The sequence below is a fragment of the Callospermophilus lateralis genome, chromosome 1 (assembly GCF_048772815.1).
Source record: "Callospermophilus lateralis isolate mCalLat2 chromosome 1, mCalLat2.hap1, whole genome shotgun sequence".
Lineage (NCBI taxonomy): Eukaryota > Metazoa > Chordata > Mammalia > Rodentia > Sciuridae > Callospermophilus > Callospermophilus lateralis.
Genome location: NC_135305.1, coordinates 31,794,238 through 31,818,946, shown reverse-complemented (window position 1 = coordinate 31,818,946; position 24,709 = coordinate 31,794,238). Strand labels below are relative to the sequence as shown.

General features: G+C 33.3%; 1 protein-coding gene across 7 annotated transcripts in view; it reads left to right on the top strand.

The window, feature by feature from the left end:
- Window positions 1-24,709, top strand: part of Sgce (sarcoglycan epsilon) — a 69,885-nt gene that overhangs the window by 36,377 nt on the left and 8,799 nt on the right. For 2 of the 7 annotated variants that reach the window (XM_076833844.1, XM_076833816.1), the window contains 4 exons: window positions 15,565-15,727; window positions 18,235-18,446; window positions 19,378-19,404; window positions 20,118-20,306. In XM_076833844.1, coding sequence (XP_076689959.1) covers window positions 15,565-15,727; window positions 18,235-18,446; window positions 19,378-19,404; window positions 20,118-20,306 — 591 coding nt within the window. Of the gene's footprint in view, window positions 1-15,564; window positions 15,728-18,234; window positions 18,447-19,377; window positions 19,405-20,117; window positions 20,311-24,709 lie in introns of those variants that run through there. The other 5 variants (XM_076833851.1, XM_076833823.1, XM_076833853.1 and 2 more) reach the window with 3 other exon arrangements.

The following is a 24,709-nucleotide window of genomic DNA, read 5'->3' as shown; positions in this document are numbered from 1 at the left end:
AATCACATTTTGCACAACATGTTCTCTTTCTAACTTCTTCATCCATAATCCTGGTCACACTTTCATACAGGTGATATCTGAAATTAACTAGGATACCTGGATTAGTAAGAATTAGATTTCAGGGCAGCTTTGAAGAGAACTTTGTTGGAAATAACAGAAAAGATCACAAATACAAATAAATGAAGTTTGAGGGAGTAGGCAGAAGGGGGATGGAGAAAAGCAGTGATCTGTGAAGTCCAACTTAATTTCAGAATTAAGTTTATCTTCTATGGGATAGCAATGGATTTTGAAGTCACTCAAGCACATGTAAGAAGTGCTTTGAGGAAAATAGTTGGCTTATCTCTTGTCTCTGTGCTGGTTGACTTTCTATATGAAAATATAACTCTGAAGCTCAAATTTTCACTGTAGAGTTAAAATACGAACCTGTTTCCCACTGAATAATTAAAAAAGTAGAACCAGGGCACCAGATGGGCATGGAAATCCTTCTGAAAAAAATTCTTCCAATATGGAGCTTTTTCAAAGTTTTCTTATTGTGTCCCTTGATGATTGTTAAAACAACGACCATGCCAGGCGAGGTGGCACACACCTGTAACCCCAGATACTGGGGAGGCTGAGGCAAGAAAATTGAAAGTTGGAGGCCAACCTTGGTAATTTAGTGAGACCCTGTCTCAAAATGTAAAAAAAAAAAAAAATGAAAAGGGATGTAGCTCAGTGGTTAAGCACCCCTGGGTCCAATTCTCAGCACTGTACTGAGAAAATGGTGGAGAAAACAGTAGGAAAACCAGTACTAGTAAAGTCTTTCATAGTTACATTTTCTCTTGGGCTCACTCCTTCTCTAGTCAGTCATACAGACACCACTTTTAGAATCTAAACTAAACTAAATTCAACTAAGCAATCTCTAAACCAAAATGACCTAAAGTGGTGCTTCCCAACCATGTCCAGCTTGAGAATCACCAGTAAAACATGATTAAAAATACAGATAGGTTGCTAGCCTCTGATACAACTTAGAGATTCTTATTTTTTGAGCTTAGGGCTGGGCCTGAGCATGTGACTCTAAATTAAGAACAGAATTTTCGTCCTCCAAGTACTTGTTGAGAATTCAATCATTAGCTGACTGACCCCCAACACCTGCTAGAGGGTAGCATATGCTGTCAGCTATTTGAGAGAGTCAGTCCTGTGGCATTTATTTAGACTCTTGTCTCAGATCCCTTCCCAACTTGAAATGCTTTCCATGAGTTTTAATTTAATGTTAAGCCTTAACCTTTACAAAGTATTCATATGAGAAGTCTTTAAAAATAGCATTTCTATAAATTGTACCCAATGCCAACTCTATTACTTCAGTGTTCCTATACAAGCCCCAATGAAATAGGATCCTACTTGAAGTATAATTCCAAAAGAAAAGTTTATCCCTGGGAATGATTTTGCATGTTTTCTTTAGTTGGCATCTAAGGTCATGGTTACAAAAACAATTTTTTTAGCTCTATTGCCTTAAATTTAGAAATACATTCTGTGCTTAACTCGTTGTTGGTGCCTTCCTTCCTTTTTAGTGATGTATATTGTGGTTTTACTTCACTTAATATATCTTTAGCCTTTGTATTTTCTTATGAAAATATCATAGACTATAGATCCTTTTTTTAAAAAAATGAAATACTATAAAAACTAAGAGTGAGGATCAGAGATAGCCAAGAAACTGATTCCCTTGCTTTTCTAAAATTATTTAAAAACGTATTTATATGCTTCAGAAGTATTAACCAAGCACCTAATAAATGTGTTCTGCTTAATACTTAGGATATGTCATGGCAGCCACAATCTACTAACTGCATATTTTTCCTTATTTGGTAATCATAATCAAATAAACAGCAGATGACTGTGTGTAGCTCTTAGTAGTAGACTCTATCCAAGGGGTCTAATACTATATACAAGTAGTAGGATTTACTTGGATACATTAAGTGTCCTTGTATAGCCTAACGGGTCATTAAATATCAATCATTAAGAACCCATTCTGTAGCATCCCAGCTCCTCACCCTTCTTGATGTGTATTTTTTCATCTTTACAGAACTCATTGACAGCTTTCAAACTTCTAAATCAAACAGAAAACAATTATAAAGATTTATTTCAAAGTGAGTAAGCTTCTGCAAAGGAAGGTTGAGCCCTCTGAAAAGATTCATTTTCACTCGCCAGATTCATAACCCCAGTACAACTGTGCTGTCTCTGGGCATGTTCTTGGTGTTGCTTTTGCTCCTGACACCAAGCCAGAGACTGAGGACTTGTGGATGTATTTAGCCTAGGATAAAGCTGGTGGAAAGAAGAGCAGGTTCATATTTCATTCTAGGCATGTCATAGCTGCCAACCACTGGTGAATGATGTGGTGTAAATGGTGACTATGAAGGGAATGATTGGGTGTGAGGATTAAAGAATATACTCACTTTTCATAAGAGATTGTCAAAGCTACCACTATTTCCTCTAGTTACCAAAGCATGTAGATCTAGCCTCAATCAGCAACAGATAATCCTACTTTATTTTCTAGACCATCTCAAAAAATACTCTAAGTAATCATCTGATTTTTGCCTTATGTCAGAGTCCTCAGTGAAAAGTTGTGCTTGAGGAAAAGAATGTAAGTCAATAGCTGTCACATATTGGTCTAATGGAAAGTCATATCCTGAGCCAGTCTGTAGAATTCTGAAATTATCCTCATGCTTGATAATTTATAGGATTACTTACTACCCTTAAATAATGTCCTTCCTATATTTTTGGTGCATATATTCTTTATTTTTTGGAAAAGTGGTAACATGAAATAGGAATGCTTGAAGATGCCTTTAAAGTAGAAACCCATTTCAGTCCATTTTTATAGCAAAAATAAATTAGATCTATGCAACTATATGTTTAATATCTATTCTAAGTTCTGCCATTTTTTCCCATAATTTAAAATGAAGTATTTTCTTTTTTTAAGTGGGGGAATATTGTGTTAGTCCCTGGGGCACAGTGACTTTAAAAAATACAACTTAGGGCTGGGGATGTGGCTCAAGCGGTAGCGTGCTCGCCTAGCATGCGTGCGGCCTGGGTTCGATCCTCAGCACCACATACAGACAAAGATGTTGTGTCCGCCAAATACTAAAAAATAAATACTAAAATTCTCTCTCCCTCTCTCTCCTCTCTCTCACTCTTTCTAAAAAAAAAAAAAAATACAACTTATGGCCACAAGCTTATAGGGACTAGGTGAATAATCAGATAATTGAAGTCAGTGTTGTGAGGTGTTCGAAGAAAGGGCTCCTTTCTCATTCTTGTCTGTGGCTGGAAAGGCTCACAGAGGAAATGAAGCATGATCTGAGTTGGAATATGAGTACCAATTAGCCTGTGGAGAATATGAGGAAGGGGAACTCTGAGGAGAGTGTAGTAGAATTGAAAACATACTTAGTGTAGAAGTTGGGGAAAGGGATTCAGAAGTGATTGTTATGCAGAGGACAAAGACCAGAGACCATGAAAGCCTTGTAAGCTAGGAAAAGTTGTGAATTTTATCCTGAAGCATTAGGGACTATAGCAGAAAATGGTTGATGTTTAAGTTTTTACTTTAGAAAAGATCACACTTGTGGAATTAGGGGAAGACTGAATGAAGAAATGCTGTAATGAGATAGGTATTGGGACTTTAGGTGACCTAGTGACGTCCATGTTTTCTGCCAGGGAAACACAAATGAGAGGAATGTGAGCATTCAGGCATTCTAAATTCTTACAGAATTTAGAGCCTTTAAAACCCTTACTTCTCTAAGGAATAATCACACCCCTTTGTTCTTTGTGCAGAACAAAGAGGTGGGGTGAGGAAAAAGGCAAAAAGTCCTGTGCTGCTCAAGTGTTTCCAGGGACCTGGGACATGTATATGGACACATTCTTCCAAGTTGGTCTTGTAACATTTTTATGCACAAAATAACAGGTAGAATATATTCATGAGTTGGACAATTAGGGAAAAACACACAGTCACTGGATTTATTTATCTGGCTGTTGATGAAAAAAGCAGAGATTGAATTAAATTATTTGCCTTTTACTTGGTCCTTCACATTGGATGTTCAAAGGCCTCAGTAAATACATTCTACATCAAGGAAGGAAAATTGAATTGTTCAAATTGGAAGAAAAAATTATTCATAAGAAACAATTCTATCTAGTGTGCACGATTTCCTACCATTTTGAAGCACCCTGTTTTGTTAACATTCATTGAGAGTCTTGCACTTGCTAATATAACCCCATCTAAGCCAATAACACACATTTGAAATATTGAAAACACATATGTGCTAAGGTCAAAAAGTTAAAGATCATCCTCATTTCACTGCATAAAAATTTTAAATTTCTTCATATCAAAAACTTAGCTAAAAGGCAAACAGATTTTGAAAAATGTAATTTTAGCATGTATAGTGTAGAGTTGTTCTTATTACATAAGGCCTCATACAATTTATGTATTTATTTTAAAAAGCCAACATGTTCAAACTTACTCATTCTACAAAGGAAATAATAAATTTACTTTTTTTTTAACTTGTAAGGCAAATTCAACACCTACTGCTCTTGAACATAATATTTGTGTTCTTTTTTGTGTTTTTAACTCGTGTAATGCTATTCATTCATTCATTCAGCAAAGGGGCTCCCTTAGGACAATGGCAAAGACTGGGTTTAAGGAGAAAGGTTACAGTGCTGTTGCTTTATTCCCTGTGTGAGGTTATGGTGACTAGAACCAGAGTTGTAGCAGGGAAATGGAATAAAGTGGACACATGTGCCCGAGAGTTATTTCAGGGTACATGTCAGAGACTGATGATGGATTGAAATGCAGAGAGAAGGAGAAGAGTCAAAGATGATGGTGCTTGAGTTCATGACTTGAGCATCTGGGAATGCCAATCACAGAGGCAGAAGGAGACAGAAGGGGGAACAGGTGGAGGTGGGGTGGGGTGATGATGAGCTCAGTTCGGAACATATTAAGTTAGAGAAGTTTATGGATCATCCAAGTGCAGATGAAAGTAATTTGGCAGTACATGTCAACTGTCATAAAAATGTTTCCACATCTAGGCATCTCTTTTAAGATAGTAACATTAAAGAATATGCAGAGAGAGTCTTTGCAATATTATTTATAACATCAAAAAATTGGAAGCAACTACATGTCCAACTCTGAAATAATTGCTGAATAAATCATGTGCACTTAAAAAATTATATTGCCATAAAGCTATAATTATGAAGACTACAATATGGAAAATGCTTATGATGCATTAAGCAAAAAAGCAGGATACAAAATTATATTTTAGAAATGATTGCAATTATGTTAAAATATAAGCATTTGAAAAATATTCTGCAAGGTACATTGGAAAATGAAAATAGTTAGCTTGGTAATGTAAATGAGTTTTGTTTTTATATCCTAAGTTTTCTGTAATATTATTATATTGCTTTTATAATTTAAGAGAAAAAAACATTGCACAGCACCAAAAACTCTTATGCCCATTTATGTTGTCTTTAATTAATTAAAAATCTTATTATAAATGCAAATTACTGTCATGTTCAAGCAAGAGGGCTGTTAACAGTTGCAAGAAACATCCATTTGTCTCTGTTTACAAACATATTTCACAATTAACAAAGAAAAAATATGGTGTTGGCCAAGCAGGTAATAAGATAGAAATTGGCTTTATGTGAAGCTTAAAAGTATTAACTTGTTTAAATGGAATGTGTTTATATTCAGTGATCATCTAAAAACTTTTCCACTAGTTTCTCGCCTCAGTTTTTTTTTTCTGCATTTTAAATTTGATCATTAATTTCAGTCCTTTGTTTAATATTTTTTCCCAAAGGTGCCATAGTTTTAAAAAATGTTTTTTTTAAATAAAATTTAAGTCCTAATATAAATTTGACATAAAGAGCAAATGAATTTTTGTTATTGTATTCTGGAACACAGTTGTCATCTCAGGGTCAGCCATGACTTCACAGTTATTTCTTACTACCTTTTAATTTTTGTGGTACATTTTTATTTCATTTCTTCTTAAAAATAACAACTTATTAAGATACAATTCACATATTAAACTCTTCACCTATTGAACACATACAATTTTGTGGTTTTTAGTAAATACACACATTTTTGTAATAATTTCAGAACATTTTTGTCATCTCAAAATCCCTCATCTTCATTTGTACAGTCATGAGCAGTAACTTAATGCCCCACCACCCCCACCAGCCCTTGGCAGCTACAAATTTACTTGTTGTATTATAAACTTGTATATTTTGGACATCCCAGATGAATGGAATCATGCATTATATATGGTCCTTGTAACTGGCTTTTTTTCATTTACTGTTGTTTTCAAGTTTAATTTATGTTGTAGATCAGGATTTTATTTCTCTTTATTGCTGAATATATTCTCTTGTATGGCTATTCTATGTTTTGTTTATCCATTTAAAAATTGGTGAACTATAGGATTGTTTACACTTTTTGACCATCATTAATAATATTGCTTTGAACATTCATGTGCAAGTTTTTGCATAGACATTATTTTCATTTCTTTTAGGTATATCCTTAGGAATAGAATTGCTGGGTGATACAGTAAATTGTATTTCACCTTTGGAGGAATGGCCAGACTGTTTTTCCAAAGCAGTTATACAATTTTACCTTCTCAACAGCAGAGTAGGAGGATTCCAATTCCTTCACATCCTCACCAGTGCTGGCTATTATCACTTTGTTGTTGTTATTGTTGTTTGTTTCTTTGTTTTTGTACTTTCAACACTGCTGATTGAACCCAGGGAAACTGTGTTACTTAAATACATTCACAATCCTTTTTATTTTTGTTTTGAGACAGGGTCTCATTAAATCTCTCCTAGTGGGAATGAAGTGGTAGGTATCTCATTGTGTTTCAATTTCTACCTTACTAATAGCCAGTGTTGAGCATCTTTCCATATGTCTTCTTTAGAGATGTGTCTGTTCAGATTCTTTGCCACTTTAATAGGATTATTTGTCTCTTTTAAGTTATGAGAATCCTTTATGTATTCTAGATACAGGTCTCTTATCAGATATATGATGATTTGCAAGTATTTTCTCCCTTTCTGTGAGTTGTATTTACTTTCTTGATATTTTTTGAAACATAAAATATTTTAATTTTGATAAAGTTTACTTATATATTTTTTTTCAGTTATTTCTGGAGTTTTTGATGTCACATCTAAGAAACTATTGCCTGATCCAACGTCACAAAGATTTATGCCTGTTGTCTTTTCAGAATTTCATAGTTTTCACTTTTAATTTTAGTCTTTGATACCTATTTTTAAGTAGACTATTTTTAGAAGATTTCTAGGTTTACAGAAAAATTTAACAGAGATACAGAGATTTCCCATATAAAACACTGTCCTAACACATGCATAGCCTTCCCCAGTATCAACATCCTCCACCAGAATGATCTATTTGTTGTAACTGATGAATCATCATCCCAAGTCCATAGTTTACCTTAGTTTTCACTTTTGGTGGTATACATTGTAGGTTTTGGACACATATAACAGCCTATATACACCTTTATAATATCATACAAGCCATGGCTTGATTGCTCATTCTTTTTTTAGCACTGAATAATAGTTCATTTTCTGGATATACCACTTTATTCACCAACTAAAAGACATCTTGGTTGCCCCTTAGGGTTTTTTTTTTTCCCCTTAGTTTTGACAATTGTGAATAAATATTGTGATAGACCCTGGCTGATGTCCCAAGATGGAGAAATACAATTAATCAACAAATATATGAAAAATGTTCAACATCTCTAGCAATTGGAGAAATGCAAATCAAAACTACTCTAAGATTTCATCTCACTCCAGGCAGAATGCAGCCATGTTTGAAAGGATGTGGGGGAAAAGTTACACTCATGCATTGCTGGTGGGACTGAAAATTGGTGCAACCATTATGGAAATTAGTATGGAGATTCCTCAGAAAACTTGGAACAGAACCACCATTTCACCCAGCTATCCTATTCCTTAGTATGTACCCAAAAGACTTAAAATCAGCATACTATAGTGATGCAGTCAGATGAATGTTTATAGCAGCTCAATTCACAGTAGCTAACCTTTGGAAACAACCTAGATGCCCTTCAGCAAGTGAACAGATAAAGAAAATGTGGTATATATACACAATGTAATATTACTCAGCTTTAAAGAAGAATGAAATTATGGCATTTGCAGGTAAATGAATGGAGTTGGAGGATATCTTGCTAAGCAAAATAAGCCAATACCCAAAAGCCAAAGGCCAAATGTTTTCTCTGATATGCAGATGCTAATTCACAGTTAGGGTGTTGTGGGGATAGAGGTATTTTAGAATAGCAGAGGGGAGTGAAGGTAGGGGAGGGAACATGAGGTAGGAAGGATAGTGGAATTAATTGGACATTATTACATAGTTCCCAGACATTACAAGAATGAGAAGTTATACTCCATATATGTATGATGTCAAAATGCATTCTACTGTTATGATGTATAACTAATTAGAACAAATTTTAAAAAGTTGCTGTAGATATCTGTGTTCAGGTTTTTGTATGGACGTAAGTTTCAGCTCCTGTGAGTAAAATACTAAGGAGAGGGATAACTGGATCATAGGGAAGAGTATATTTAGTTTGGTAAGTAGCAACCAAACTATCTTCCAAAGTGGCTGAACCATATTTTATTTCCATCAGCAGTGAAAGAAAGCACCTGTTACTCTGTATCCTCACCAGCATTTGGTGTTGACAATGTTCTGGATTTGAATACATGGTTATATTTCGTTGTTATTTTAGTTTGAATTTCCCTGATGACATGTGTGGGAAGCATCTTTTCATATGCTTATTTGCCATCATATGTCTTAAGTGAGGGGTCTATTAAGATCTTTGGTTCATTTTTTACATCAGGTTTTTCATTTATTGTTTTAGAGTTCTTTGTGTATCTTGAATAACAGGTTTTTCTGAAAACCAGTTACGTGTTTTGCAAATATTTCTCCCAGGCTGTGGCTTGTCTTCTCATTTTCTTGACATGTATTTTGCAGGGCAGAAATTTTGATTTCAATGAAGTCCATCTTATTAGTTCTTTGTTTTTCATGAATCATGCTTTGGCTGTTGTATCTAAAAAATTATCACTAAACTCATGGTTATACCGATTTTTTTCTGTTATCTTCTAGTAGTTTTATAGTTTTTCATTTTGTACTTAGATTTATAATCCATTTTGAATTAATATGTGTGAAGGGTATAAGGTTTGTGTCTAGATTTATTTTTTTCAGGTATATGTCCAGATGCTTAGAATCATTTATTTAAAAGACTTAATTTCTTCCAGTATGTTTTCTTGACTCCTTTGTCAAAGATCAATTTTATGTGAGTCTGTCTCTGGGGTCTCTGTTCTGTTCCATTAACTATTCTCCTATTATTTTAATTTTATTTATTTATATTTATTTTATTATTTTTAAATTTTGTGTATATATACAAATGTATATATACATATACATTTTGTGCATATATATATATATATCTCACTCCTATTACTTGTTAGTACAATACCATTCTGATTATTATAGCTTTCAGGAATTTTTGAGTTGTGGTAGTATAAGTTCTCCAACTTGTTCTTCTGTTTCAGTATCCTGATGGACATTCTTTGTCTTTTGTCTCTTCATGTGAACTTTAGAATAAGTTTGTCTGTATCCACAAAATGATTTGCTGGGATTTTTATTGAACTATATTGGCTCTGTAGATTAATTAGGGAAGAATGATATCTTGATAGTGATGAGTCTTCCTATCCATGGAAGAGAACATGAGAATAAATGTCTCTCCATTTATTTAGTTCTGTGATTTCTTTTATTGGAGTTTTATAATTTTACTCATCTGTATCTTGTACACATTTTATTTATTTAAGTATTTACTTTTGTTGAATGCTAATGTAAGTGGAATGGTGTTTTAATTTCAAATTCCACCTATTCATCCTGATGTGTAGGGAAATAATTCACTTTTGTATATTAACCTTTGTATTCTATAATCTTACAGACCTATTAGGGGTTTTTAAATCTGTTCTTTTGTATCATATCATTAGTTGAACAAAGACTGTTTTATTTCTTCCTTCCAAATCTGTATACTTTTAATTTCATTTTCTTTGTTTTTAATATATACATATATTTTAGTTGTAGATGGACACAATACCTTTGTTTTATTTGTTTTTTTTTTCCTATGTGGTGGGGGGATTGAACCCAGTGCCTCATGCATGCTAGGCAAGCCCTCTACCACTGAGCTACAACCGTAGCCCCTAGATTCCTTTTTTTATTGCATTAGTTAGGACTTCCATTATGACATTCAAAACTAGTAGTGACAAGTGGCATCTTGACTTGTTCTTGATATTAATAGGAAAGATCTCAAGTTTTTCACCATTTGGTATAATGTTAAGTGTAAGGCTTTTTGTTCTTCTTCTTGTTTGTTTATTTGTTGTAAATAATCTGTACTAAATTAAGGAAGTTCCCCCTATATTCCTAGTTTACTGAGAGTTTTTATCATTCGTGGATATTGGATTTTTTAAAATGCTTTTTCTATTAATAGGATCATGCTTAATAGATAATGCTTAATTAATAGATAATTCTTTTTATTTACTAATAAGATCATGTGTTTTTCCTTCTTTATTCCATTAATATGATAAATCATATCGATCTATTTTCAATTATTGAACTAACCTTGCATAACTCCTTGGTCATTGTTTATAATTTCTTTTATACAAAATTGGACTCAATTTGCTAATATTTTGTTGAGAATTTGGTATCTATTTTCATGAGAGGTATTGGTCTTTTGTTTTCTTATAATGTCTTTGTCTGATTTTAGTATTAAAATGAAGGCCTTAAAAAAATGGTGTAGAAACCCTCGTCTACACATTTTCCAGACTCTAGATATATGAGAAATAAATTTATGTTGTTTAAGCCAAAAAAAAAAATGGTGTAGAAAATATTCTTTTGACTTCAATCTTCTGGGAGATTTTAGAGAATTTGCACAGTTTCTTCCTTAAACATGTGGAAGAATGCAATAATGAACCCCTCTAGGCCTGGTTCTTTTTTATTTGGAAGCTCATTAATTATTGATTCAATTTGTTTACTTGATAAAACCTGTAAATATTGTCTATTTCTCCTTGTATGAGTTTTGACAGATTGTCTCTACCAAGGAATTTTTCTATTTCATCTGAATTATCAACTTTGTGGATATAGAGTTGTTCGTGATATTCTTTGATTATTATTTTATACCCATAATATCTCCAATGATGTCTGTCCTTTATTTTTGGTATTAGAAATTCTCTCTCTTTCCAGTTTTCCTGGCTTATCAGTTTTATTGCCCCCTCCCAAAGAACTAGCTGTTTCAGTTTAATTAATCCCCCCCACCACCGTTTTCCTTTCTCTCCTCTCTCTTTTTGATAGTGAAATTGAACCCAGAGGCAGTTTAACACTGAGCCACATCCCCAGCCTTTTGTATTTTGTATTTTGATACAGTGTCTCACTATATTGCTTAGGACCTTGCTAAATTGCTGAGGCGGGCCTTGAATTTGCAATACTCCTGTCTCAGCCTTCCAAGTCTCTAGGATTATAGGCCTGTGCCACTATGCCCAACTTCCTTCTCTAATTTTATTGTTTCTTCTCTGTACTTTGGATTTAACCTTCTGTTCTTTTCCTAGTTCCCTAAGCTAAAAGCTTAGCTAATTGATTTTAGGTCTTTCTTTTTTCTAATATATACTCTCTATGCTGTAATTCATTGCCAAGTATTGCTTTTGCTGCATTCCACAAATTTTGATATATTTTGGTTCTATTTTCATTCAATTCATTTAATTCAAAATATTTAAAAATTTCTCTTAAGATTCTTCTTTGATACATGCGTATTTAGAAGTGTGTTTGCTTAATCTCCAAGTACTTTAGAATTTTCTAGTTACTTTTTGATCTTAATGTCTAATTAATTCTACCGGGATCTGAGAGCAGATATTGCATGCTATCTATTCTTTTCAATTTTTTTAGGTGTGTTTATGGCCCAGAATGTTGGTGAATGTTCCATGTGACCTAGAGAAGAATGTTTGTTGCTGTTGTTATTGGATGGCATACTCTATGGATATCTATTTAATCTAATAGATGATATTGAGTTTAACTATGTGTGTACTGATTTTCCACCTGCTGGCTGTATCCAGCAGTATTCTTTCTGATAGAAGAATATGGAAATCTCTATCATAGTGAATTCTCCATTTCTCCTTGCAGTTTTTATCAGTTTTTGATTCATGTATGTTGACAGTCTATTATTTAACAAAATGCATTAAGGATTGTTTTATGTTCTTGGAGAATTGATGCCTTTTTTAGTAGGTAATACCCGTTTTTTCCCCCATGACAACTTTCCTTGCTATAGCTATTCCTACTTTTGTTTGTTGGTTTTGTGCTTAGAATTAAACCCAGTGCATAATAAGTACATGTTCTACTACTAAGTTATATTCCCACTTTATTTTGATTAGTGCTAGCATGCCATATCTTTCTCCACCCGTGTACTTTCATTGGTGTGTTTTTATATTTAAATTAGATTTCTTATAGACAACATATAATTGTATTTTATTTTTAAAATCTCTGGCAATCTGTCCCAAATGGTGAATTTGACCATTGCTATTTAAAATAACTATTAATTAAATTACTATCTACTATATTTCTTACTATTTTCTATTAGTTGCCCTTGTTCTTTTTCATATTTTCTACTTTTTAAATTTTAATTGGGATTTTTTTTTTTTTTTTTTTTTTTTTTTTTTTGGTACTGGGGATTGAACTCAGGGCCACTCAAGCACTGAGCAACATACCCAGCCCTATTTTTTTTTTTTTTTTTTTTTTTGGAGACAGGGTCTCAATGAGTTGCTTAGCATGAGGCTGGCTTTGAACTCACAATCCTCCAGTCTTAGCCTCCTGAGCCATTTTTTCTCCTCCTACATGTTGTACTTCTTTTTCTCCCTTTTTTAGTGGTTACCTTAGAACTTGCAATATGTATGTACAACTAATCCAAGTCCACTTTCAGGTAACACTGTAAAACTTCATGATAGTACAAATATTTTACAATAATAAAATATTCCCTGTTCCTCCCTCACATCTCTTATAACATAGCTTTCAACCATTTTGCTTATATATAAGCACCCATACACACTTAGCTATATATGAGTTATTGTTGCTATTATTATTTTGAACAGTTATTGTCTATTGTATCAATTAAGAATAATAAAAACAAAAGTTTTTATTTTAGCTTCACTTATTCCTTCTCTGATGCTCCACTTTTCTTTATAAGCATCTGAGTTTCTGACCTATATCATTTTCTGTCGCTCTAACCAACTTCTTTTAACATTTCTTACAAGGCCGGTCCACTTTATACATTAGAGTTCTTTGCATATTAGTAGTAGTTGTTCTGATTTCATATTGATGACTTCAGCATTCCTGACATCTCTGAGAGTGTGTTTCTGATGCTTATTCAGTCCCGTCAAGCAATGCATTTAGTAAATTTTGTAATTTTTTTCTTGATAACTGGACTAATGTTGGGTAAATAGAAATAAATTAAGGCCTTTAGTAATGAGATGTGGTGGCAGGGAACCATTCTGTAGTCATGGATTATTTCTTAGTCTTTTAATGAGCTGATGTCTCTGAACTGTGATTATCACCCGTGCCTCTCATGTGAACTACACTTTATGTTGGACAGAATGGCTGAAGTAGCCTGGAATTGGGCATTTACCTTTCTCTTTGTGGAAGGATACAGCTGGTCATATTTGGTTATTTCCCTTCCCCAGTCAGTTAGGCTCTAATACATCCCTAGCAGGTTAGTCTCTGGTAAGTTTCTCTTAAAGACAAGTCTTGTTAAGAAGAACAGAATGATTTTATGTATTTTAATACATAATACATTTTTCCTCTCCTCCTGCTGAAAGCAAAGGCAGATTGTGAATATTAGTATAAGAACCTGGTAGAGCTCCTGGAGATAAAACTCACATAGGTGTGTCACTGAGGGAGAGGGGCTTCCGATAACTGGATTCCTCTGGAGCTTTTAACTGTCAGACTTTTCTACAATGAGCCTCTATCAATTATAGTTCAGGTTTTCCTACCCCAGCACTGGTTCTCCAGAGGTTTTAACTTGCAAGATTCTTCTACAGTAAAGTATGATTCTCTGTATTTGCCTATTGGTCTCTCCAAATTTAGGGGCAGCCATTTGCCTTGTGAACTCTCTTCTCCTACAAATCTAAAAATAATTGTTTATTTTTCAATTTGTTCAGTTTTTAAAAACTTGTTGTTAGTATGGTGTAGTACCTTCCAAGCTTTTTATTTACTGGATCAGAAACCAGAGGTCTTCTTTGATCTATTTTGAGTTATTTTTGTATATGTGGTGTGAGATAGGGAGTTAAACTTCATTCTTTTGTTCATGAATATGTAGTTTTTCTAGCACCATTAGTTGTAAAAAAATTTTTCCCCATTGAATTGTTTTGGTATCTGTGATGATAACTGGTTTACTAAATACTAGAGTTTATTTCTAGACTCTGAATTCTAGTCCATTGATCATGTCTGTCTTTATGTCAGTGCCATACTGTCTTGATTATTGTAGCTTTGTGTAAGTTTTAAAATCATCAATTATGAGTCCTCTAAATTTATTTTTCTTAGTCACATTTTTGGCTTTTTTGCCTACTCTGGGTTTCTTGAAATTTTCATGTGAATTTTAGGGTAAGTTTGTAAATTTCTGCAAAAAGGATAGCTGCAATTTTAATAGTTTTATTTCATTTTATAATTAGCTATAAACATTAAGAAAATAAATAATATTTATTTAGAGTAATTTCTTGTTTTTTTTTCTTTCCTTTGAATGGCAAGTGAGATTCCATATTCTTAAACTGTTCCAAGATTATTTAAATGCTACTGCTAACTACATTCTGTTTTATTATGAAATCATGTCATTTAAGTAGAGTTCTTTCGTCATCATTGCTAAGATACACACCAAAAATATAAACTTTGTTTTTCTTTTTTGTAATTACCAAACAACAGTTCTTAAGTTTTTAGATAAATGATTTAGAGAAGGTCTCATCAAGTGTTAGGGGTTTGTGTACTGTGAAAGTGGACAGGATGGTTGAGTAGCATAACAAAGCATGATTGGAGCCTAATATCTCCAGGGATGCAATTTCACAATCTTACTATATATAGTGAAATCAAGTAAAAATGTTTTACTTATAATTATTTATTATTTTAGTGATAGTTAATTTTCTACAAAATTCAGCTTAAGAATATTTTTAATGTAAGTAGTCTATGAAATATAGTAGTCAGAATATGACCACGACTATTTTGAATGAAATAAAAAGGATGAAATAAAATTTCTGGAAATTAATGTAGAATGCAGAGAGTATCTGGTACACCAAGGCATTCAGTAAATATTGGTTGAATGGAGGAATGACTGAAAGGAAGCCCCTACATGAATCACTGCTTTTAAAGCCTAGGCTCTTACCTTAGGGATGATTCTAGTTAATCCCTCAATTCAAAAGGATAAATCCTGCTTTCAGGGGAGATTTTTTTTCAGTGTTTTCAATTTTCTTAAAGGATAACTTGAGAGTTTCACATTTTTACAGTGTTTATGTCATGGTTGGTGCCGATGTCCCATTTTCTTCTTGTTTACGAGAAGTTGAAAATCCACAGAATCAATTGAGATGCAGTCAAGAAATGGAGCCTGTAATAACATGTGATAAAAAATTTCGTACTCAATTTTACATTGACTGGTGCAAAATTTCATTGGTGAGTTTTTGCTTACTTTTATTTTATTCAAATGTAGTTAGGAGGGATGTGGCTGGACGTAATGTTTGACTAAAACCTGAATGGCTTTTAGAAACAAATCCTGTGTTTACTTTGTTAACTGCAATGGACTTGCTTGACTTTAAGGATTTGGTAAATTCGTTGACACTGCCTCCATTTAGGAAAGAGTATCTCCACTATTGTTCTCACTTTACCTTTGAATAGTTGCTGAGGTTGGATTAGCTTGACAGGTGGTCCAAATGAACCTGTTGGACTTGCAGGTTGATGTTAATCAGCACAGTTTATGGAGTCAGCATGGTTTGTGTAAAAGTCTCTTCTGAAATTTGCTCCCACTACCTTACTTTGGAGGGAGAGAATGGAGTACTATAATAAATCTGAAAATAAGCCAATATTATGCTATCAATGTCCTGGAAACACAAATTGTGTGAAAAGTTTAAGGTTCAAGAAACAATTCCAAGTGAGGAAAGTTAGTATCTTACTTACACTCTTAAGAATAAATTCATAAACATCAAATATTTTTATATTTTATACCACTTTTTAATTTGCATGCTGTAAGATTTAGAAAAATGTGAAGTTTTATATATATATAACCATATATATAAATACTTTTATATGTGTATACTAGTTGTATTTTTTGTATATCTCTATATAATATTGTGATCCTGCTAACTGAGAGGTACCAAAGTTGTTTGTGACCTTTAGATTTAACTTTTGTCAGCTCTTTATGATTGGCAGCGAATGAATTAGATCTAAGTTTAAAGTTGACATTTGAACAAAGTTATTGACACATAAACACAACTGTCACTTCATGTCTTAGAGAGCCCACTGCAGGCAGCTTGCCAGGCTCCAGTACTGGAGAACATGTTACTCACGTTGCAATACTTAGCACTCCCTGTGGCCTTTTGCCCTGAACTACTCTTCTCATGTCCTTGGCATCTTAGAGAAATAATGTCCTTTACCTTCTTAAATCAAATTAATTTTTTCTCTTGCTATGGTTTATGTGCATTAGAGGCAAATATTGAGTTTGAAAAACTCAGTCATGGTGCTAAACATACAAGGGTATGAAGGACTGAGCAGCTGCTATCATAACTTAAATAGATTCCTCTCAACAGAGTCAGAGGCAGACCCTAGCAATGCTATTTTACTTGGGGTTGTAACATGAGCCTTTGTGTAGGAATATTATCTGATTTCTGAAAGCTTAAAAATGACTTATGCTTTGAAGATTTTAGTTTTTACGATAATGGAAAGGTTTGGAATTTTCATTTTTTAATTTTACATGTAGTTGTTTATATGCCATAAAAGATTTCAGAAGGCTTAAATAAAAGTCATATAATAAATATAATAATAGAGAATTTAAAAAATGATAATATTGGGACCTAAACTTTATAATAGATAGTAAAGTCATGTTTGAAAACAAGTATACTAATGTCCAGGATAAAAAAAGGAAATTCAGGGCTGAGGTTGTGGCTCAGTGGCAGAGCACTTGCCTCTTACATGTGAGGCACTGGGTTCGATCCTTAGCACCATATAAAAATAAATTTTAAAAAAATAAAGATACTGTGTCCATGTATAACTAAAAATATTTTTTTTAAAGGAAATTCATCAGTTATTTAGTTCCCATTCTTAAGAAGGACACAGAACATCAATTCCTTGGCAGAAATAAAGCATTGCATTATTAACAAAATTCTTCAAGTGGAGTCTTTTGGGAGAGGATATTAAGTAATGCCATAAATAATTCTCCCCAACATTTTTTTTCTGGTAGCAAATGCTGCAACAGATTTTACACAGGTACCTTTTTAGCATCCTTTACTAAAAACCGTACTATCATTAAATACAACTTTGTTGTGAAAGCAGTTTCATTAACATGGAGGTAAATTAACATAATGCAAGTCTGCATTTCTTGGATCCTGGGATAGAATTTAGGAAAACTATAGCATTGGAAGGGTTTCATATTCCGTAACTATCTTTTCTAAAAACGTGTCAGCTGGGTTGCAGAAAGATCAAGAACAGTTTGGGAAACTATCCTTTTTGTTTTTCTTTTCTCTTCCTCTCTTTCACTGATTGACCTTAGAAACTAAACCTTCATACCAGTTCATCAGCCATTTTGTGGTTTGTTAACATCTGCACTGAGGTTTGTCACTAGAAAACAAGAAATTTACACAGTACTGTAAAGAACTTCTGCTTTGGAGGAAACAGAAAATTACACACATATGTACATACATTTATTATGTATGTCTACATGTGAGGCAAATGTATATATGTTGAGAGAATTATGCAGAAAATAGTCCAAGATAAATCCTTTATTACTTTCATTCATTATCTCTCCCTGACTCCAATAAATAATTGGAAATTCAAGGTGATAACATAATTGGAAAAGATGGCTTTTTAAGGTAATTTGTCAAAGAATGTTTTGGTGTGTATAGATCTTAAAAATCTCATTAATGTTTGCAGCTATTAATTTGGTGTATAATTGTCTTCTTTTGTATCAGGTTGATAAAACAAAGCAAGTGTCCACTTATCAGGAAGTGATTCGTGGAGAGGGGATTTTGCCTGATGGTGGAGAGTACAAACCCCCTTCTGATTCTTTGAAAAGCAGAGACTATTACACGGATTTCCTAATTACACTGGCTGTGCCCTCGGCAGTAGCACTGGTCCTTTTTCTAATACTTGCTTATATCATGTGCTGCCGACGGGAAGGCGTGTGAGTACTTTAAAACACTAATAAAAAAATTAGAGAGCCTGCTAAGATAGCAACCTAGATGATTCCATTAAGAGCAAAGTTTCATTTAGTTCATATAATACTTTATAAATGAATTGAAATTGTGTTCAAGTCAAACTGTAGTACTTTATTCCTTTAAAATGAATTTAAATAGTTTTGAGTCTAGTAAACCAAATTAGGGCCTATAATTACTTTATTCAAAAATTATTAAGGCTAGATATAAATTCATGCTGGCAAAACAGTCCCAAGAATAATTGAGACAAGATACTTTGGTTACACAAGCCATCTTTTGTGAGCAGAGACTGTGGAATCTATTGACATGGTAATTGCACTTTAAATAAACGAATTGTCTTAGTTTGATCAGAGTGATGGTCAGAATTCTTGAAATCATTCTGCTGTCAAACAGGGTGTCACAATCTAAATGTTTAAAATATATTTTTAAAAAACAGTTTAGGAGTTAATTAAGAAAAATAAGCTAAAATTTGAGTAATGAGTCTTCATGAATAGTTAGTACGTTGAGGACATCTATGTCAATTAAGGTAACCTCCTGAGATTATCTGGAAGTCAGGGTAACAAAGCAAAGGATAAAAAATTAATAAAGCAGCAAGTAACAAGTTCTTCCATTTTTACATATAGCCTGATTTCATTATGTCATAGAATTTATTTCAATCAAGAGCTTGATTCTTAATCTCCATTTTTTTTTTCATTTTCTGTGTGTTTCTCATCAGTATTCCATCGCTGTGTGTGTATTCATCCAAGTAATATCATAAACCTGGTGGCAAATGCTGCCTGGTTGCATTTAAAAGTAACACTGTCAGCATTTCCACATCATGCAAGATTCCATGAGCATATAGTCTTAATGTTCCAAATATCAATGCTATTATTTAATTCATAAATTTTGTTTTGTTTCTAGGGAAAAGAGAAACATGCAAACACCAGAGTAAGTGTCTTCTTTCCTGTTCTTTATCATTTTTTCCACTTCTCCATTGCCCATCATGCTCCATACATGTGTGTCATGCTTTTTTTTTCATTCATCATCTTTCATAGTTTATTTTATGAATGTGAAAGCTGCTTTCTAAATAGAGATATTTAGGAGGGGTAGAAACTAAACATAAAAAGAGTTTGAAAACTAAGCTTACCTAGATAAAAAGTTAAACCTAAAATACTTCAGATTCAGAATATTAACTTGCCATTTATATTATGTGATTTCCCAATCTGCATTTCTATAAACCAGAGAACAGACGAAAAGACCTTTCATACAAGTTTTCCTGAATCTACAGTAATAACCTACTATAAAATGAAACTTCTGTGAGTATTTATAAATGCCCCACCAGAAGCCATAAAATAAAAGTTATTGTAGTTGTATCTTAATCGTAGAAACTAAATAGAAAACTAGTTTGTTACTAAGGGCTGTAATATGAACACAGTGCTTCATAGATTAGTTTAATTTGAGATTACTTCAGAATCAGTTTGTAATTTTCAGTTCTGCTCTGTTAAAAGTATGTGAGATGTATAAAATGCCCAAAGTACAATAATGTCTTGTTATTTTAGAAGAAAAAGCATTTTTATAGCTTTTTTAAATTGATGAAGTATCAGGCTAATATGTGATTTTAAATGTATGTTGTTGTTTATTTTTCTTTTCTTTTGACATAGCATCCAATTGGTCCATCATAGTGCTATTCAGAAATCTACAAAGGAGCTACGAGATATGTCCAAGAACAGAGAGATAGCATGGCCCCTGTCGACGCTTCCTGTGTTTCACCCCGTAACTGGGGAGATCATTCCTCCTCTACACACAGACAGCTATGATAGCACGAATATGCCCCTGATGCAAACACAGCAGTAAGTATTGCCTCAGAGCCAGAGCCACTAAAGTGCCCATATATACTTGCTAATGTCTATAAAGACCAGAGCTTTCCTTGATTTTGCTTTTGTTTATAATTGGAAGAGACAATACAAAAAGTTCATTGATAATGTAGCTAGCATTCTTACTAGCCTGAAACAAAAGAGTAGAAATACTTCCAGGAAATTCTTTTTCTTCTTCAGTAATCCAAACAAGACTACATTCACCTTAATGTTTAAGACATTAATACTGATAATAAGCCATTATATATGTTTGCTTAAAAATGAGTTAATTATGAAAAGAGAACCATGTACGAAAGCATTGCAAACTGATGGATTTTTAGAATGTTGGAACTATTTGGTTTTGTTAATCTTTTTTATTCTTTTTATTATCATAGCCGTATGTCATCTAAATTTTTTTTCAGGATAAAGGGTTTTTAGGTTTTTTTTTTCTTTTTTCATTCTTTTTTTTTTTTGTGTGTGGTCTGTTTGTATATCAAAATGAGCAGTTTAAGTATGAACTATAAACATATTTTAGTATCTTAAACCTTTTCTTCTTTTGGAAGATCTGGTCAGAGAACCTGCCGGAGGATTGTGAAAAGGACAGGTATATGGGAAGGGAGGCTGAGGAATTTTCTGTGTCTCAGAGCTAGAGTTTGATATATAAAATAGTGGGTAAAGCTATCATATTTTAAAAGTTTTTATTTTTTAGTTGTAGTTGGATACAATACCTTTATTTTAAATATTTATTTTTATGTGGTGCTGAGGATTGAACCCAGTGCCTCTCACATGCTAGGTGAGCGCTCTGCCGCTGAGCCACAACCCTAGCACAAGCTATCATTTATTTTTAAGAATATTTTTTTAAATCATCTGGTAAATTACTTGAATTCAATTGCCCAAAGTGCTGAAAGTCACAAAGGTGACTTATGACGTCCTCCTTATTTTTCAAGGTAAATGGAATGTATATGCAAAAAATATCTCCATTTCTCTCTTTCTCTCCACTACCCACACACCTTAGATTATAATATGAAAATAAACATGGTTTAAAAATGTGTCTGGAAACTAGGCTGGGTACCTTTTCCATCAAGAGTGTTTATTTTGTAATCAGGTAAAATGCACATAGTATTTAAAGATTAAACAATGACGGAGATGGATAGTGTAAACAGTCAGCCTAGATGAACTTGCCCAAAATACTTTGGAAATTCAAATATGTAATAAATATCTTCCTAAAGTTCTCTAACATCATTTACTCAGGGTCATATAAGCAAAGGATAGATTGTGTGTGTGTGTGTGTGTGTGTGTGTTTGTGTGTGTGTGTGTGTGTTTGTGTGTGTGTGTGTGAAAGAGAGAGAGAGAGAGACAGAGAGAGAGAAAAAGAGAGAGAATAATTCAAGTCTTTTTTTTTTTCAATTGTGGAGGAAAATTAGACATAGAAAAATCTGAGGTTTTGGGAAACATTATGCCAGGTTGAACTACATATTTAAGTTCCACAGAATTTAGGTGTGGTGAATGAATGAGAGAGATTTCTATGCTCTCTAAAGATCAGTCACCCTTCTGTTATGGATCATCATTAGTAAAATTTCAAGAACATTGTAATAATGCACAACTTAGCCATATCTTATGCCTTTTTGAGATGAAAATTGGGAATGACTTTATCATTAATTTTTAAAATGAAAGGAATATATATATTTTTTTGATACCAGGGATTGAACCCACTAAGCCACATCCCCAGCCCTTTTCATTTTTTATTTTGAGATAGGGTCTTGCTAAGTTTCTTAGGGCCTCACTGAGTTACTGAGACTGACTTTCCTTATACATTTTTTTTGACTAATATTTCTTACATTGTTTAGAGTGTCAGTGAAATACTAATAGGTAGTCTTTAAAATTGAAATGGTCAGCTGGACATGGTGACACACACCTGTTATTCCAATCTGTAATAAATTTTAAAAAGGGTGGGGCAGCTGGGGATGTGGCTCAGTGGTTGAATGCCCCTGGGTTCAATCCCCAGTACCAGAAAATAAAAAAAAAAAAGGAAATGAAACAGTCAAATATACTTGGAAACCAGGTTTTGTTTGTTTGTTAAGCTATGGGAATTCTCAGACCATTTTATGTGTGCTTTGTGAACCCATGAAACAAGGTTGGTATTAAGCTAACATTGCTCTAAAATTATAGAATACAAAACTACTATAATAAGCAGGGAAACTTGAAAATGTTTGTAAATAATTAAAACTCTGCTAATGAAGTTTTAAGGGAAGAGAAAAAAGACTTTTGTCATTTTTTAAGACTTGTATATTTAAGACTTTTACCATTTTACCCTTTTTAACCATATATATGAGAATAAGAATAGTTCCATCAAAATTATTTTGATTCCTGTGACTAGAATTTTGCAATGTTTTACTCTAATATACAAGCAAAATAAAATTTCCTGTCTAGTTTAAGACCAAATGCATGTTCCTGGTCCTTCCATAACCCCATCAATACTGTCATTATGTCGATCAGATCTATTTGCAAATGCAATAGGTTATTATATTGAATTTGCAACAATTTCAACCTACATGTGTTTTTAAGTTCTGAAAACCTTTGTATTATTCAAATTTCTGCTAATGGAAAAGCTCCATTAACTAGCACTTCTATATAAATAGGGTACATAGATAATTGATGATGTTCACAATGATTATTCTGAGGTACTGCAGGATCATCAAGTGTGTCTGACTCATCAGAGGAAAATTAAATTACATTCGGTGTCGTTTCAGTTTTGAGTGTATATTATCTTTCTTTTATTCTTGGAAATGGATAATATGTGCATGGTCTCTATGGTAACTCCCTATAAGCCAGAATATGTGATTAACCTCATTTTCCAACCATGCCAGATAATAGGGGACTCGTTGTATCAGGTTCATCTTAGCTGTCCTTTACACAAATTCAACTTTTACTCTTCAACTGAAAAACATAGCTGTTTTTCCAAAAGTTTTATTTCAGCATCAAATAGACACATAAATATTTTGGTCATTTGGATAGAACTGAATTCTCAGAACTAAAATGAGATATTGTATTTGATGAGGCATTACAGTACCTGATAACTAGGTATGTGCTTGGATAATGCTACCTTGTATTTACTAATTAACCCTTTCTCAAAAGGGCATGAGTTTCATCTTTACATATTCACATAGTCATACTAAGTGTTCTGAATTTATCATTATTAAATAACTTGGCCAGCTACTGGATATTGTGTTTATTCTTCAGACTTGACACCAGAAACATTCAGGTGTAAGAATATGGCTAAATATTTATGTGGGTGTCTAAGCAAGACTCAAGAACATTCAAAGTTGAGTATAGCTGGACAAGTTGGTACATGCCTGTTAATCCCACTATTCAGGAGGCTGAGGCAGGAGGATCACAAGTTCAAGGTCAGACTGAGCAACACAATAAGACCTGTCTCAGAAAATGAAAAAATAAAAAGAGTTAGGAATATATCTCAGTGGCCTCTGAGTTCAGTTCCCACCACTGCAAAAAAGAAAGGAAAAATAAAATTTGCATAGATGTTAGCTTGGTATTTTGAACAAATTGATTCACATCAGAGGTATAGAGAATTCATGACAGCTGTGTAATGAGGGGCTGCCACTGTTGTCAATTACATAATAATATTTTCCTTTTTGATAAAATGCTTTACAGGGCTCCAGATTGGCACTGTGAATTATCCAGCAAAAAAAAAAAGTGTTTAATCATTTGTAGATGATTTATTGAGACAGTGATAAGAGACAAAACTAAATTAGGTCAGTGCTGAGATTAGATTATTTACCTATCCTGATCTCTACTCAGGGATAGATAGTATGGTCATTGACCTCAGGGATCTCGGATCTAGCTTAGAGTCAAGAGGTGGTAAAAAGGGAAGCTAGGGTAGAATTGGAAAATGTTAGCACATGGAAAGGAGAGCTCTCATTTTGTAGTGTTCCTTTTGCTTCTCAAATCACAGAAGAATTATGAACAGGCTATAAATTATCACATAGTCTTAGAAATATAAGGTCAATTTACTTTGCTAATGTACTTATTCTTTAATATATATATTTAATTTTAGAGGTACAAGAAAGCTGCAAAGCCAATACAAACATTTCTCAAATACTATCAGCTAGTTTCTCCCATTGTGAACACCTTGTAGATCATGGCACATAGATAATCACCACAAAGAACTTGTTATTGGTACTTTACTGTTATCTAGATTCAGACTTTTTTTTTTTTTTTTTTTTTTTTTAAGATTTCACTAGTTTTTCCACTACTGTTATTTTCCTTTTCCAAGATACTCTCTAGGACACAACATTCATCATATCTCCCTACTTTTCTCTGGTCTGGGCAGTTCGTTAGACCTTCCTCGTGTCCAGTGGTCTCAATTGTGATTAGAGGCTCTA